General features: G+C 45.6%; 1 protein-coding gene across 1 annotated transcript in view; it reads right to left on the bottom strand.

Annotated features, from left to right (window-relative positions):
* LOC311124875 (endophilin-A3-like) overlaps window positions 1-16,595 on the bottom strand; it is a 54,313-nt gene that overhangs the window by 9,013 nt on the left and 28,705 nt on the right. The window contains exons 2-4 of the mRNA XM_084198970.1: window positions 4,622-4,690; window positions 3,499-3,571; window positions 3,068-3,211 (exon numbers count right to left, since the gene is read on the bottom strand). Coding sequence (XP_084055096.1) covers window positions 3,068-3,211; window positions 3,499-3,571; window positions 4,622-4,690 — 286 coding nt within the window. The remainder of the gene's footprint in view (window positions 1-3,067; window positions 3,212-3,498; window positions 3,572-4,621; window positions 4,691-16,595) is intronic.

Raw genomic sequence — 16,595 nt, 5'->3', positions numbered from 1 at the left:
GAGTCAGGGCGTGACAGTACCCCCCCCCCAAAGGTGCGGACTCCGACCGCACAACCTTCACCTAACAGGGTAGGGGCCGGGTGGGCATTCCGCCTCGGAGGCGGATTCGGCTCCGGGCGTGACGACCTCTTATTCTCCGTCTCCATGTTGCGCCCCTGGTCTGGTCTGGACCTCAGCGCGCTGTTTTCCCTCTCCTTCCTCCCACGATACTCCAGGCCCTGTCTGGACCCTGGTGTGGGAGACCCCGAACCTGGAGAGGGGCTGACGTCTGGGTCTGGACTGGAGCCGCTGACCCGAGCTGGACCAGACGACGGTGGAGCGGGCTGCTCAGGCTCTGGACTGGAGCCGCTGACCGGAGCTGGACTGGGCACCGGTGGAGCGAACTGCTCTGGCTCCGGAGTGGAGCAGCTGACCGGAGCTGGATCAGGCACCGGTGGAGCGGACTGCTCTGGCTCCGGAGTGGAGCCGCTGACCGGTGCCGGACCAGGCACCGGTGGAACAGGCACGGGCCGTGCCGGACTGGAAACATGCACCACTGGTCTGGTGCGAGGAGCAGGCACGGGCCGGACCGGACTAGGAACACGCACCACCAGGGTTGTGGGTTCGATTCCCATGGGGGGCCAGTATAAAAAAAATATATATATACAGTGGGGAAAAAAAGTATTTAGTCAGTCACCAATTGTGCAAGTTCTCCCACTTAAAAAGATGAGAGAGGCCTGTAATTTTCATCATAGGTACACGTCAACTATGACAGACAAAATGAGAAAAGAAAATCCAGAAAATCACATTGTAGGATTTTTAATGCATTTATTTGCAATTATGGTGGAAAATAAGTATTTGGTCAATAACAAAAGTTTCTCAATACTTTGTTATATACCCTTTGTTGGCAATGACACAGGTCAAACGTTTTCTGTAAGTCTTCACAAGGTTTTCACACACTGTTGCTGGTATTTTGGCCCATTCCTCCATGCAGATCTCCTCTAGAGCAGTGATGTTTTGGGGCTGTCGCTGGGCAACACGGACTTTCAACTCCCTCCAAAGATTTTCTATGGGGTTGAGATCTGGAGACTGGCTAGGCCACTCCAGGACCTTGAAATGCTTCTTACAAAGCCACTCCTTCGTATTCCGGGTGGTGTGTTTGGGATCATTGTCATGCTGAAAGACCCAGCCACGTTTCATCTTCAATGCCCTTGCTGATGGAAGGAGGTTTTCACTCAAAATCTCACGATACATGGCCCCATTCATTCTTTCCTTTACACGGATCAGTCGTCCTGGTCCCTTTGCAGAAAAACAGCCCCAAAGCATGATGTTTCCACCCCCATGCTTCACAGTAGGTATGGTGTTCTTTGGATGCAACTTTGTCCTCCAAACACGACAAGTTGAGTTTTTACCAAAAAGTTCTATTTTGGTTTCATCTGACCATATGACATTCTCCCAATCCTCTTCTGGATCATCCAAATGCACTCTAGCAAACTTCAGACGGGCCTGGAAATGTACTGGCTTAAGCAGGGGGACACGTCTGCCACTGCAGGATTTGAGTCCCTGGCGGCGTAGTGTGTTACTGATGGTAGGCTTTGTTACTTTGGTCCCAGCTCTCTGCAGGTCATTCACTAGGTCCCCCCGTGTGGTTCTGGGATTTTTGCTCACCGTTCTTGTGATCATTTTGACCCCACGGGTGAGATCTTGCGTGGAGCCCCAGATCGAGGGAGACTATCAGTGGTCTTGTATGTCTTCCATTTCCTAATAATTGCTCCCACAGTTGATTTCTTCAAACCAAGCTGCTTACCTATTGCAGATTCAGTCTTCCCAGCCTGGTGCAGGTCTACAATTGTGTTTCTGGTGTCCTTTGACAGCTCTTTGGTCTTGGCCATAGTGGAGTTTGGAGTGTGACTGTTTGAGGTTGTGGACAGGTGTCTTTTATACTGATAACAAGTTCAAACAGGTGCCATTAATACAGGTAACGAGTGGAGGACAGAGGAGCCTCTTAATGAATAAGTTACAGGTCTGTGAGAGCCAGAAATCTTGCATGTTTGTAGGTGACCAAATACTTATTTTCCACCATAATTTGCAAATAAATTCATTAAAAATCCTACAATGTGATTTTCTGGATTTTTTTTCCTCAATTTGTCTGTCATAGTTGACGTGTACCTATGATGAAAATTACAGGCCTCTCTCATCTTTTTAAGTGGGAGAACTTGCACAGTTGGTGGCTGACTAAATACTTTCCCCACTGTATGTATTCACTAACTGTAAGTCGCTCTGGATAAGAGCGTCTGCTAAATGACTAAAGTAAAGTAAAAGTAAAGTAAAGTAAATAATTCATGCAACAATGGAATTGCAAAGTTAAAATCGAGATCACTGAGAAATAATGATTGGTTTCTTGATCACACAGTAAGCTGGTTGATAACTGGATAATGTAATGCCTGATTCAAGTTTATAACATGAACATTAGGGGCTGGTTTTCTAGACACAGATTAAGCCTAGGCCAGGATTCAATCATAGAGCAGCACACTGTTTAAGGTTATTCATGCTTGAACCAACATTCGCAGCATTTATCATGAATGTGATCTCCGCGAACAATGGGGGAATTGCTTTTAAAAGGTGCATTGTCTGCAGTCAAATGTACTGCTCTATAGCGCACCTTTGATTGAGGCCTGGCCTTAATCTTTCACTAAGATGGGAACATGAGCTTTAGTCTAGAACTACGCTTAATTTGTGTCTGGGAAACTGGGCATTTACTAATGATATTATCAAAACCCATGTTCAGAGTGAATACGTTTTGTACCCACCAGGTGTCAGAGTTGAGAGGGGAAGCAGCTCAACAAAGCCACAGGTTTTCACAGGCAGAAACACTGCACATACCAGCTGGCAGCACACAGGGTGTGTGTGTGTGTGTGTGCAAGCGTGGGTGGATGTGTGCACAGTCAGGTCAGGATGAAAGCTTTTCAAAGGCTTCCTCTCGTGCTCTTCACAGCCCTCACATAGCACAGCGTGTGTGACAGAATGTGTGTGTGTGTGTGTGTGCACGTATGTGTGCTGAACGTGTGTGTGTGTGAGTGATTCATACCGAAGGAGGACTCGTCTCCCAGATCATGGCCATAGCGCATCATACAGTCCCCCAGTAGGCCCTCAGTCTGTGGGTATCCTGTGGTCTTCACCTGTCCTCTCATCTTCGACACTGTGTTTAACATCCCCAACTTGGCTCTGGACGCTACAGCAAAACACATGGAGTGATCACTTTTAAGGGCAATATTATTATTTTAATTGTATTTTTTGTCACCAGCAGCATACCACCCTGCATCGCACTGCTACCACCCTGCATTGCACTTTCATTCATCCATCCATCACCCATCCAACCATCCATCCAACCATCCATCCATCCTAACCATTCACCTACAAAGCAAAGTTCTATGACTTCTGCATTATTTCACCAACTTCAAAGATAGCAACTTCACCAACTTTGAACATTAGTCAATATTCTGTAAAGTGTTGTCTCACCTGGGTTAGGTTGTAGGTATTCTGTTGTTTTGGACAAGAGGTCCAACACTGATTTGTTGGTGACCTCGATTTTCTAGAAACAAAATGATCATGTTAGCTCAATAGAGATGGTGTTTATTTCAGCATTTATTGGTTACTAGAAGACAACTGTTTTTCCACCTTGGTCCTGGAGACCCTTCCAGCCCAGTGCAGGTCTATGTTCCAGCCCAGTGCAGGTCTATGTTCCAGCCCAGTACTAATACATCCGATCCAACAACTCAAACACTTGATGGTGAGTTGAGTAGTTGAATCAAGTTTTTTAGTATTGAGCTGGAACAAAAACCTGCACACCCTGCAGGAACCTGACTCAACCACTTAAACGCTCAATGATAGGTTGAATCAGTTGTGCTGAATCAACGGTTGAATCAACTGATTGAATCAACGTTGAATCAACTGGTTGAATCAACGTTGTTTCCACATCATTTCAACCAAAAAAATTAATGTGATGGCGTTAAATCAATGTGGAAAACTGATTTGATTTGCAAAAAGTCATCAACGTAAGGGCATTTCGCCTTTTCTTCACCCAACTTTTAACCCAAATCCAATGACATGACAAAAAATTAACGTTGAATTCACGTCAGTTGACAACTCAACCAAATGTAAATCAACACTAGACGTTGAACTCAAGTCTGTGCCCAGTACTGGGCTTGAACAAAAGCCTGTACCTCTGTGAGTTCCCGGGACCACAGAAGAACACCATTGTGGACAGTAAAAGAGCAGTAATGCATCCATCCTGAGGTCTGGTAGTTATTGTCTCCGTCACAAATGGCACCCTATTTCCTATGTAGTGCATTACTTATGAAAAAAGGCCCATAGGGCCCAGGTCAACAGTAGTGCACTACATAGGGAATAGGTTGCTATTTGGGACGTAGCCATTGGGAGTAGAGTGAAGTTTTTTTTTTTTTCTTAGACACTGATCTTAGTTCAGTTTAGCATTTTCCCTACTAATGGTTAAGTTTAGGATTGGTGGAGGGGAAGCTGATCCTAGATCTGTACCTAGGGGACAATACACCCCAGAGCCAGCCATTGTGTATACTACAGGAACGTTTTGGGTTGCTAATAGCACCTTCTCTGTCATCCTTACCCTCTCCATCTCCATGAAGTCTTCATCCAGCTTTGTCCCTTCAGTACCACTTATCTTCTCACTCAGCAGCTACAAAGGAAATAGAGATGGAGGGGAGGGAGAGAGACAGAGGTGGGGAGAGAGAGAGAGAGAGGGGATGTAGGGGGAGATGTGGGGAGAGAGAGATGGAGGGGGGAGGGAGAGAGAGAGAGGTGGGGAGAGAGAGAGAGAGGGGATGGAGGGAGAGAGAGGTGGGGAGAGAGGGAGATGGAGGGAGGGAGGGAGCGAGAGAGAGGTGGGGAGAGAGGGAGAGGGTGAGCGGATGGGAGAGAGAGAGAGGGAGAGGGGATGGAGGGAGGGGGGATGGAGGGGATGGAGGTAGAGGGAGAGAGAGAGAGAGGGAGACAGGGAGGGATGGGGAGGGAGAGAAGGGAGAGAGGGAGAGAAAAAGAGGGAGACAGGGGGAAGACAGAGAGATAGGGGGTGATTAGTATCATCACTCTTCTTGTTGTTGATGTGCTCTCACCAACAATGACACACACATTTATCATGCAGTAACACTCATTAGATTGAATAGTGTGTGAGAAAGAAATTAGATCAGGGACAGTGGGAGAGTAATGGCAGTGTGTGTGTATGTGTGTGTATGTGTGTGTGTGTGTGTGTGTGTGTGTGTGTGTGTGTGTGTGTGTGTGTGTGTGTGTGTGTGTGTAATGATGACAGTGGTAAACTCCTCATGGAATTGAACAGCACAGTGGCACTCTAGTGATGCTCAGAGGTCTGGGAGACAGAGGGGACTAGCGGTAATAATCACCAGGCTATTAGGTTTCATCTCTCTCTCTGCCTCTTTCTCCATTCATTGTATCCACTACCTCTCCTCTTCACTCCCTCTTTCCCTTGTATCATTCCCTCCCTCCATTCCCTTCACTCCCTCCCTCCTTCATGTCAACAGTGTGATAGTGGGCCCTTCAGAGAGATGACATCTGCAGAGGCAATCACAACCTCTCTTTCACACACACACAGCCTAGGTCTCTCCCTACTAATTTGATGAGCTGCAGCAGGTCAGAGTGTATCAGTCTGAATCTACATCACAGGTGGCTGCTGAGGGGAGAACAGCTCATAATAATGGCTGGAAATGGAATGGAAACCATGTGATTGATGTATTTGATACCATTCCACTTATTCTGCTCCAGCCATTACCACAAGCCCGTCCTCCCCAATTAAGGTGCCACCAACCTCCTGTGATCTACATGTACCTTACCTGATGGTTCACAAATTGGATCGGGAGACGGTAATTCTTAATGTTTTACTGAAACCATTGACATAAAACATGCTCAAGTGGTGCCATATATCACTCTCTAAAGAAAGATGTGTTGGTAGGTAGTAGATACATGCTATGGAAGCACAAACACAATCATATTGTAATAAGATAGCCGATTACAAACCCCATAGGAAACTGTTTCAACATTTGGTTTTAGCGTGGCCTCCTACTGTACATGATGCAGCCAACTCTTTTATCATCGTCAAGCCATACAGTGCATCTTTGGCATGACAACGTACTAAATAAGTCCCACATTAAACGTCATCAATCAGGGAATGACAACACACGGACACTGAGAGGAGTTGTTGACTAAAGCACAAACAGACAGGGACACTACCAGGCAGGCTCATTTGTTTTGAAGGACTGTCCCAGCTAACACTGAACATTCCCATAACATTCCCTAAAGGTTCTCCTTTGGTTATTTGAAAAACAACTTTCCCATAAAGCATGTGTGTCCATGTATGCTGATGATTCAACCATATACGCATCAGCAACCACAGCTAATGAAGTCACCGAAACCCTTAACAAAGAGTTGCAGTCTGTTTTGGAATGGGTGGCCACTAATAAACTGGTCCTGAACATCTCTAAAACTAAGAGCATTGTATTTGGTACAAATCATTCCCTAAGTTCTAGACCTCAGCTGAATCTGGTAATGAATGGTGTGGCTGTTGAACAAGTTGAGGAGACTAAATTACTTGGCGTTACCTTAGTTTGTCAAAACATATAGATTCAATGGTTGTAAAGTTGGGGAGAGGTCTGTCCGTAGTAAAGAGATGCTCTGCTTTTTTGACACCACACTCCAAAAAGCAAGTTCTCTAGGCTCTAGTTGTCTAATCTTGGTTATTGTCCAGTCGTGTGGTCCAGTGCTGTAAGGAAATACCTAGTTAAGCTGCAGCTGGCCCAAAACAGAGTGGCACGTCTTGCTCTTCATTGTAATCAGAGGGCTAATATAAATACTATGCATGCCAGTGTCACGATCGTTTAAAGACTGGTCGAACCAAGGCGCAGCGTGATAAGCGTAAATGTTTATTACAACTGTGCAAACACGACAAAACAACAAACAAACGATACATGAAGTCTTAAGGTACACACAACAAACCTATACGGAACAAGATCCCACAACCCACTAGTGCCAACAGGCTACCTAAGTATGGTCCCCAATCAGAGACAACGAGCTACAGCTGCCTCTGATTGGGAACCACCCTGGCCAACATAGATCTATACATACTAGATCTAACCATAGACAATAAACATAGCACAACACGACACAGAAAATACACACCCTGACTCAACAAATACCAGTCCTAGAGTCAGGGCGTGACAGTCAGTCTCTCTTGGCTAAGAGTTGAGGAGAGACTGACTGCAACACTTCTTCTTTTTATAAGAAACATTAATGTATTGAAAATTCCAAATTGTTTGCATAGTCAACTTACACATAGCTCTGACACACACCTACTCCACCAGACATGCCACTAGGGTCTTTTCACAGTCCCCAAATCCAGAACAAATTCAAGAAAGCATACAGTATTATATAGTGCCATTATTGCATGGAACTCCGTTCCATCTCATATTGCTCAAATAAACAGCAAACCTGGTTTCAGGAAACAGATAAAGCAACACATTACATTTACATTTACATTTTAGTCATTTAGCAGACGCTCTTATCCAGAGCGACTTACAGGAGCAATTAGGGTTAGGTGCCTTGCTCAAGGGCACATTTACGTCATTTAGCAGACGCTCTTATCCAGAGCGACTCACCAATTGGTGCGTTCACCCTATAGCCAGTGGGATAACCACTTTACAATTTTGGGGGGGGGGGGGGGGGGGGTAGAAGGATTACTTTATCCTATCCCAGGTATTCCTTAAAGAGGTGGGGTTTCAAATGCCTCCGGAAGGTGGTGAGTGACTCCGCTGTCCTGGCGTCGTGAGGGAGCTTGTTCCACCATTGGGGTGCCAGAGCAGCGAACAGTTTTGACTGGGCTGAGCGGGAACTATGCTTCCGCAGAGGAAGGGGAGCCAACAGGCCAGAGGTGGATGAACGCAATGCCCTCGTTTGGGTGTAGGGACTGATCAGAGCCCGAAGGTACAGAGGTGCCGTTCCCCTCACTGCTCCATAGGCAAGCACCATGGTCTTGTAGCGGATGCGAGCTTCAACTGGAAGCCAGTGGAGTGTGCGGAGGAGGGGGGTGACGTGAGAGAACTTGGGAAGGTTGAACACCAGACGGGCTGCGGCATTCTGGATGAGTTGTAGGGGTTTAATGGCACCTCACGGCACAACGCCTCTCCCCTATTTGACCTAGATAGTTTGTGTGTATGTATTGATATGTAGGCAATGTGTGCCTTTAAAAAAAAATGTAGTTCTGTCCTTGAGCTGTTCTCTTAATGTTCTGTATCATGTCATGTTTCATGTTTTGTGTGGACCCCAGGAAGAGTAGCTGCTGCTTTTGCAACAGCTAATGGGGATCCTAATAAAATACAAAATACCAAATAATGTTGTGGGAAACAAAATGTGTTAGCTGGGGTGTCAATCTAAGGAGTTAAGTTCTGAAGCAGAGAGACTATTCCTTTGGCAGTGATAAGAAGATTAAAATTCAGTATAGTACAGTAGGCTAATTCCTTAAAACGTAGGCTAACAGCTGAGCCACGAAGGTCAGAGAGAAGTCCAGAACTTTGAGTTCCCTGAAGACCGGTCAGAGAGAAGTCCAGAACTTTGAGTTCCCTGAAGACCGGTCAGCGAGAAGTCCAGAACTTTGAGCTCCCTGAAGACCAGTCAGAGAGAAATCCAGAACGTTGAGCTCCCTGAAGACCAGTCAGAGAGAAGTCCAGAACTTTGAGCTCCCTGAAGACCAGTCAGAGAGAAGTCCAGAACTTTGAGCTCCATGAAGACCGGTCAGAGAGCTAAATATTCAGGGACTGCTAAAGGACAAGACACACCAGTATGCATCACTGCAGAAATATCCCCCTGACTCTGTTTCACTAAGACACTAAGGGGTGAATCCTAACTTCAACTTATGTCAAATTGTAACTTAGCCATGCAGGGAGGGAGGGTTAGTAGGCTGAGGAAAGGACAAAGTCTACGTTTGCCACTAACCAATACTTCTACGTATGCCACTAACCAATATAGGTGATATGTGTTGGAGCCTGTGAATGTACTACCATGCCAAATTATTTTAGGTTGAGAGGCAACAGAGCTGGAGAAACCTTCCCACAACCTTCCCTACATCCCTCCTTTTCGTGAAGACCGGACACTGATATAGATATGAGGAGGGAAAGTACTGTAGCCTGAGGACAACTTCTACCCAGAACACTGTATACCTGACCCCTGACCTCTGGAGTCGGTGGAACACAGCACCTAGAACAGCTGATAATGGAACTCTGACGTAACATGGGTTTTATGGAGAAGAACTGTGTAATGGAGGTTTTATGGAAAAGACACAGACAGTTAGGGGAGAGTGGGGTAAATAAATAAAAAAATTACATTCAGCATCACTCCGTCAAGGGAAATATAGCATTCTTTCTAACAAAGATATCTACACATACTGTATTTCCGGATGTTGTGTAAACTCCTGAGTGGCGCAGTGGTCTAAGGCACTGCATCGCAGTGCTAACTGTGCCACTAGAGATCCTGGTTCGAATCCAGGCTCTGTCGCAGCCGGCCGCGACCGGGAGATTCATGGCCGGCGCACAATTGGACCAGAGTCGTCCAGGGTAGGGGAGGGAATGGCCGTCAGGGATGTAGCGTAGTTGATAGGGCATGGCGTTTGCAACGCCAGGGTTGTGGGTTTGATTCCCACGGGGGGCCAGTATAAAAAAATATATATATGTATTCACTAACTGTAAGTCGCTCTGGATAAGAGCGTCTGCTAAATGACGTAAATATTATCAGAATTCATGTAAACATTACAGTTTTGAAAACATAGCTTGTCCCAAAAAAGTGGTCTCTTGGCACAACCTACCCCGGGTATGGGGTAAATTAAGCTGTGGGACAGGGTAAGTTAAGCCGCCTACACATTTCTGTACTGAAGTTAACACCATACACATAAAGTACTCGGTACCAGTGGAGGCTGCTGAGGGGAGGACGGCTCAAAATAATGACTGGAATTGAGTTAATGGAATGGTATCAAACACAATCCATTCACTCCATTCCAGACATTATTTTGAGCCGTCCTCCACTCAGCAGCCTCCACTGCTCTGTACCTTACATTGTCAAATATAAACAAATACCATGTACACCACAATGATGGGTGACCACCATTTCATAACACGTGGGGTGATGCTGGGTATCCTCTGAAATAGAAGTGTAGAATATATTTTGTATTAAGATTCTAACCCATGTCGACTCTGGCATCATACAGTATGTGTAGCTGGGTCAGAGGCTTTAACTGAACCACACAGGCCACAAGATACCTTTCTCTGTAGATCTACATGAGAGGAAATTGTGATAGCCTTTACTCCTTACGACACAATGGGAAGGAAATCACTACATCGCTACACTCTTAGAAAAAAGGGTTATTTGGCTGTCCACATAGGATAACCCTTTTTGGTTCCAGGTAGAACCCTTTTTGCTTCTAGGTGGAACCCTTTAGGGTTCCATGTAGAACCCTCTGTAGAAAGGGTTCTACATGGAACCAAAAGGGTTCTACATGGAACCAAATGGGTTCTACCTGGAACCAAAAAGAGTTCTTCAAAGGGTTCTCCTATGGGGACAGCCGAACAACCCTTTAAGATTCTAGATAGCACCTTTTTCTCTAAGAGTGTAGAGGCACTGTCTGGTGTGTAGCCTTGCTTCTCAGACATCCTATTTCTGGAAGGAGTAGTCTACTGCAGACCTGGGTTCAAATACTATTTGAAATCGTAATACTTTTAGTGTTTCCAGGTAGGAGAGGTTTGACTTCAATTGGTTCCATTGCACCAGGAAAGCTCAATAAAGCACAGCTAAAGTATTTGGAATGATTTCAAATAGTACTAGAACCCAGGTCTCACTATACAAGTTCTACAGAAGAACCTCCACTAGCTAACTGCAACAGTGTAGGACTGTACTGTAGCTGAAAGTGTAAACATCAACCAGCAGTGAAATGCTCTTTTGCAAGAGACGTGCACTCTCCTCATCCGAATCCTCACAGACCATTTTTGGAGTTTCACTTCAGAGCACAAAGCACTAACATTATTTTAAACAACTACAGGGAACTAAACCTTGAACTTAGTATATATTGTTCCTAAAAGTAGACTTGTTTCACCCTAACACTGTGAACGACGAGTGATGTCACACAAATTAGCGAGGACAGAAAGCAGCATGCCACACTGTCACCAAGTGGCTAAATATAACGGTGCTAATGTGTCCTACAAGGCACAGGCACAACACCACAGCACTGGCTAATAACAGATAAGACAGACTTACGGGCTCCTCCTGATTCAGTGATTTGACACTAACCATCCGGCAGAACTGGGCTCCAAATCAATGTCTTGATTAGTTATAATAATAATATGCCATTTAGCAGACGCTTTTATCCAAAGCGACTTACAGTCATGCGTGCATACATGCGTGCATACATTTTTTTTGTGTATGGGTGGTCCCGGGGATCGAACCCACTACCTTGGCGTTACAAGCGCCGTGCTCTACCAGCTGAGCTACAGAGGACCTAGTTGAATCAGGTGTGTCAATGCAAGGCTGGAACAAAAGCCTGCTCAACCGTAGCTCTTCATGGCCAGTGTTGGTGAACTGATCCTCAAAGTTCACAAAACGATCTGCCATCGATAACATTTGGCAATCTCCCAGCTGAATTTGTCAGGCTCTGTACGTCAGTGACTGTGTGCCTCCCAAATGTCAACCTATCCCCTATATAGCATGCACTACCCTTATGGGCCCTGGTCAAATGTAGAGCACTAAAGAGGGAATAGGGTGACATTTGGAAGGCAACATCTGATTCACACCAGCTTGTGTCCTTTTCTTGGGAGCAGGAGTTGGCGGCTGTGAGTCAGAATACAGGGCTGAACTGTGACACTGGCTGTAGTCTTTATGCATTAAAGGGCTGAACTGTGACTTTACAAGGTTTCCCTCAGGAAACACTCTGTGTTCTACAATCCCTGGGGTCGTCAGCTGAAACGACTACTGTCATTCATTACAGGAACAATAACCGACCACTGACTGGTCCAGTTCCTGAAAGCGAATGTGTGTGTGTGTGTGTACGTGCAAGCCTTGACTGAGTTATCTGAATGAAGTTATCTAACACACTGCAGAAGAAATCTGTGGGAGAAAGGCTTTTCTTTCAAGAACAGCTCACAAGCTAAGTCAAAGTTGTCAAAGTGGAGTCTTGCCTAAAGGTCTACAGACAGTTGTGTACTTATCATTCAGTTGCCGGTTTCCTGAAAGCCTTGTAGCTAATCTGGTACTCAATTTATTTTGACGACCCAGACTACCCACATCACTTGTAGAACAGCAAAGTGCTTCACTTGACAAATGTTGTTCGTTCACACAGACATTGACCATCAAACAAGGTTTTCAGGAAACTCACCCATATTGGCTGATGATGACACACCGTAGGCCTATCACGGCTGTAGTGCAAACTTAGTCACAGTTTCCTTGTAAGTGAGACCAACCGAAACATTGTGCAATCAGCCCACACAGCAATCAATTGCAAAAAATCTATTTGTCTCCCAGTTCACTCGCAGGCTTGGGTAGTGTGTTATCCCTAGGCAAAGTGTTCCAGTAGTGATGGATCATAGCTGTGTCGGCTGGGGGTCGATGGTTGTAGGGTGAAGTTACCCCTAGACGCTGATCTTGGGTCAGTTTTGCATTTACCCCACTATTGGTTAAGGTTAGGATTGGGGGAGGGGAAGCTGATCCTAGATCTTTAGCTAGGGGAAACTTCGCCGCCGAGCGTTGGGGGGTTGATGACTGCGTAACGTCAGCAGCATTGAGCTCGAACAAACCTATCAGGCGGAGACAGAGGAAGCATGGCCATAGACACACCAGCTGCTGCTAAGTTCACAGAATAGCAGAAGCTGGTGTACAGTAGGACCAAGGCCCAGCAGCAGCATAGAACAGCATAGGCCCCCAAAGCAACATCCAAGCCCTGTGGCACAAAACCTGTCCACTGAAACTGATAGAAGTCTAACTCTTTTAGGCATGGGTCAACAGAGCTAGGCGAGGACTCTACCCTCACCTATACAATGTTAGGGGAAACTCTGAGATACAAGCTAGCCTGTCTGGTCCTATATACTGTTTGTGCTGTAGCCAACTCTTCTTTTGTTGTCAAGACATAGGCTACATGCATCTTGGGAAGGTAATGAATTAACACAGACAGGAGTTGGCTAAAGCACCAGAGACAGGACCATAGATAGTCTTCTTCCTTAGGAATCTGGAGATTCAGTCCTAGACTATGTCTGATCCTTCTTTGTCTCATACTAGACTCCTTTCAGACAGAGAATCCCTCAACAATTAGTCTGTAACAACAATAACCTTTAATTATATCACCACCATGTTAGGTTGTCATGGTGGCCCAAGTTGTGTGTGCTTTCGTTGGTTTGTTCCAGTCATCCTGGATCAGGTCTCTGTGGAAGAGATTTGAGCTCAATGTGTCAAAGCAGGTCCTACAGAGGCCAATCATCACTGGTTTCACTCCTCTTAAATCTCTCGGTTACACACTGTACACATCTAGTGATGTAGTGCAGAACACTCACATTTACGGACTATAACTGGCTATTCAAGTTTTCTACCGATGATTCAATTTGAGGAGGAAGATCCGCGTCATCAAATGAATGGACCTCACATCAACCCTCACATTTGGAATATTGTTCCATTTCCACACATATTAGTCATAATACACTGGCAGGGTGTATTTGCCATCACTAACTATTCTGACGACACCGTCAATGACAGTGCCTGAGTCAGTATTCACACAGTACCACCCACTAACCTTATGCAACCAATGGGCCAGTATTCACACAGCCCCGCCCACTAACCTTATGCAACCAACAGGCCAGCAGATCAACACAACAACGTAGCAGAGAGAGAGAGATGGCGGGGAGGGGGGGGGGGTAGACAGGAAACAGAAGTGACTCTGTGTGCTTAGTGGAGACACCATGGCTCAACCCAAATGGCACCCTATTCCCTATATAGTGCACTGTGTAGATATTGGGGACACAAAACACACAGCGCTGCAGTCAGCAATGCTGCCAGATCAGCAGTGATGTCGAAGACACTGAGTGTATCACTGTAGCAGTAGGAGGGAAATCTAAGGGGCTGCAATGTACCAATAGGTTACGACAGACCCACTTTCTCAAAGGATGTTTGGCCCATTGAGTTTTCGAGTGCAGACTTTGCTGCATGGCACTGACTGTGTCAGTAGGGTGAGCTAGCCTACTTTTCCAACATGCTTTCAGTTAGGCCCTCTACAGTATTTGTGGTGGACAGGGTACAGAATGTTAGCCTGCCATAAAGTATCTCAAGTCCTTTGAGATGTAGTAAAATGTGCAAATAAAAGCTATATAACTGTGATCCATTATTAGTTTGGAGCCCGTGTCAGAAAAAGGTCAGGTTAGTGTTACCCCTTCTAATGCAAATAGCCCCGATGCACCTCCCTCTTTCTCCCCTGCCCCGCTACAAAGTTTCTCCCTGCAGGCAGTCTGAGTCTGAGGTGCTAAACTTGACCCCAAAAAAACATCTGGGTCAGATCCTCTCTTCTTTAAGGTTGCAGCCCCTATCATCGCCAAGCCCATCTCTGACCTTTTTAACCTGTCTCTCCTCTCTGGGGAGGTTCCCATTGCTTGGAAGGCAGCCTCGGTGCGTCCTTTATTTAAAGGGGGAGATCAAGCTGATCCTAACTGTTATAGGCCAATTTCTATTTTGCCCTGTTTATCAAAGGTGTTGGAAAAACATGTAAATAATCAACTGACTGGCTTTCTTGATGTCTATAGTATTGTTACGAACCCCGTGGCTTTAAAAGTCTAGGGTGGATGGAAAAGAGACCCGTAACATAATTCATGCAAATTAGAATCATGACATGGAAACAGTGAAAAAAAAAAATACACCGACAACCATAAGCTACCGTCAAACACAAGATGTTTATTTTGAACACACGGTAAAGGTTTGGGAAAAAGGGCTGAGCAGGACCCAAGGAATGAAACAATAATGTAAAAAAAAAACTAAACTGATCTTGCCTGCCTCAAGAACCGCTAAGCTACTGCTAATCATACAGAAATTACAGTGGGTGGTCCGCTCAGGTCTAACTAGTGTTTTTAGACCATTTTCTTCCTACGGGTAATGTATGCCCAAGGGCAACTTGCTTAAATCCCCCTTTTCCCAGAAACACACAACATAGTTAACAAACAGAGTAACCAGCAAATGAGTGAGTACACAAAACACAGGACACCACAGTATCCATACTCACATTCGGAAAATAGTCTCCCAACAAACACAACTGACTGGCTTTTAAAACAATGGGAGGTGTAAGTGAAAAACCAGAAACAGGTGGTGCAATACAGAGGAATGTCCACTGATTGGTCCACCTCAGCAATCAGCAGACAAACGGATGTCGGACAGGTGGGACACCCCAACGACCACCAATCAGGAACATAAAGGACACCTGTGATTAGGGCAGAAGGAGAGGAAAAACACAAAAACACACACAGGATACCTGTATCCGTAACAAGTATTCTTTCTGGTATGCAATCTGGTTTCCGCTCAGGTTATGGATGTGTCACTGCAACCTTAAAGGTCCTAAATGATGTCACCATTGCCCTTGATTCTAAGCAATATTGTGCTGCTATTTCTATTGACTTGGCCAAAGCTTTTGATAACGGTAGACCATTCCATTCTTGTGGGCCAGCTAAGGAGTATTGGTGTCTCTGAGGGGTCTTTGGCCTGGTTTGCTAACTACCTCTCTCAAAGAGTGCAGTGTATAAAGTCAGAACATCTACTGTCTCAGTCACTGCCTGTCACCAAGGGAGTACCCCAAGGCTCTTCTCAATTTACATCAACAACATAGCTCAGGCAGTAGGAAGCTCTCTCATACATTTATATGCAGATGATACAGTCTTATACTCAGCTGGCCCCTCCCTGGATTTTGTGTTAAACTCTCTACAATAAAGCTTTCTTAGTGTCCAACAAGCTTTCTCTGCCCTTAACCTTGTTCTGAACACCTCCAAAACAAAGGTTATGTGGTTTGGTAAGAAGAATGCCACTCTCCCCACCGGTGTGATTACTACCTCTGAGAGTTTAGAGCTTGAGGTAGTCACCTCATACAAGTACTTGGGAGTATGGCTAGACGGTACACTGTCCTTCTCTCAGCACATATCAAAGCTGCAGGCTAAGGTTAAATCTAGACTTGGTTTCCTCTATCGTAACCGCTCCTCTTTTACCCCAGCTGCCAAACTAACCCTGGTTCAGATGACCATCCTACCCATGCTGGATTACTGAGAGGTAATTTATAGATCGGCAGGTAAGGGTGCTCTTGAGCAGCTAGATGTTCTTTACCATTCGGCCACCAGATTTGCCACCAATGCTCCTTATAGGACACATCACTGCACTCTATATTCCTATGTAAACTGGTCATCTCTGTATACCCGTCGCAAGACCCACTGGTTGATGCTTATTTATAAAACCCTCTTAGGCCTCACTTCCCCCTATCGGAGATAACTACTGCAGCCCTCATCCTCCACATACAACACCCGTTCTGC

Source organism: Coregonus lavaretus (genome assembly GCF_964263955.1).
Source record: "Coregonus lavaretus genome assembly, contig: HAP1_SCAFFOLD_607, whole genome shotgun sequence".
NCBI classification, from domain to species: Eukaryota; Metazoa; Chordata; class Actinopteri; order Salmoniformes; family Salmonidae; genus Coregonus; species Coregonus lavaretus.
Note: the sequence above shows the minus strand (reverse complement) of the source record. Positions and strands in the feature narration are given on the sequence as shown.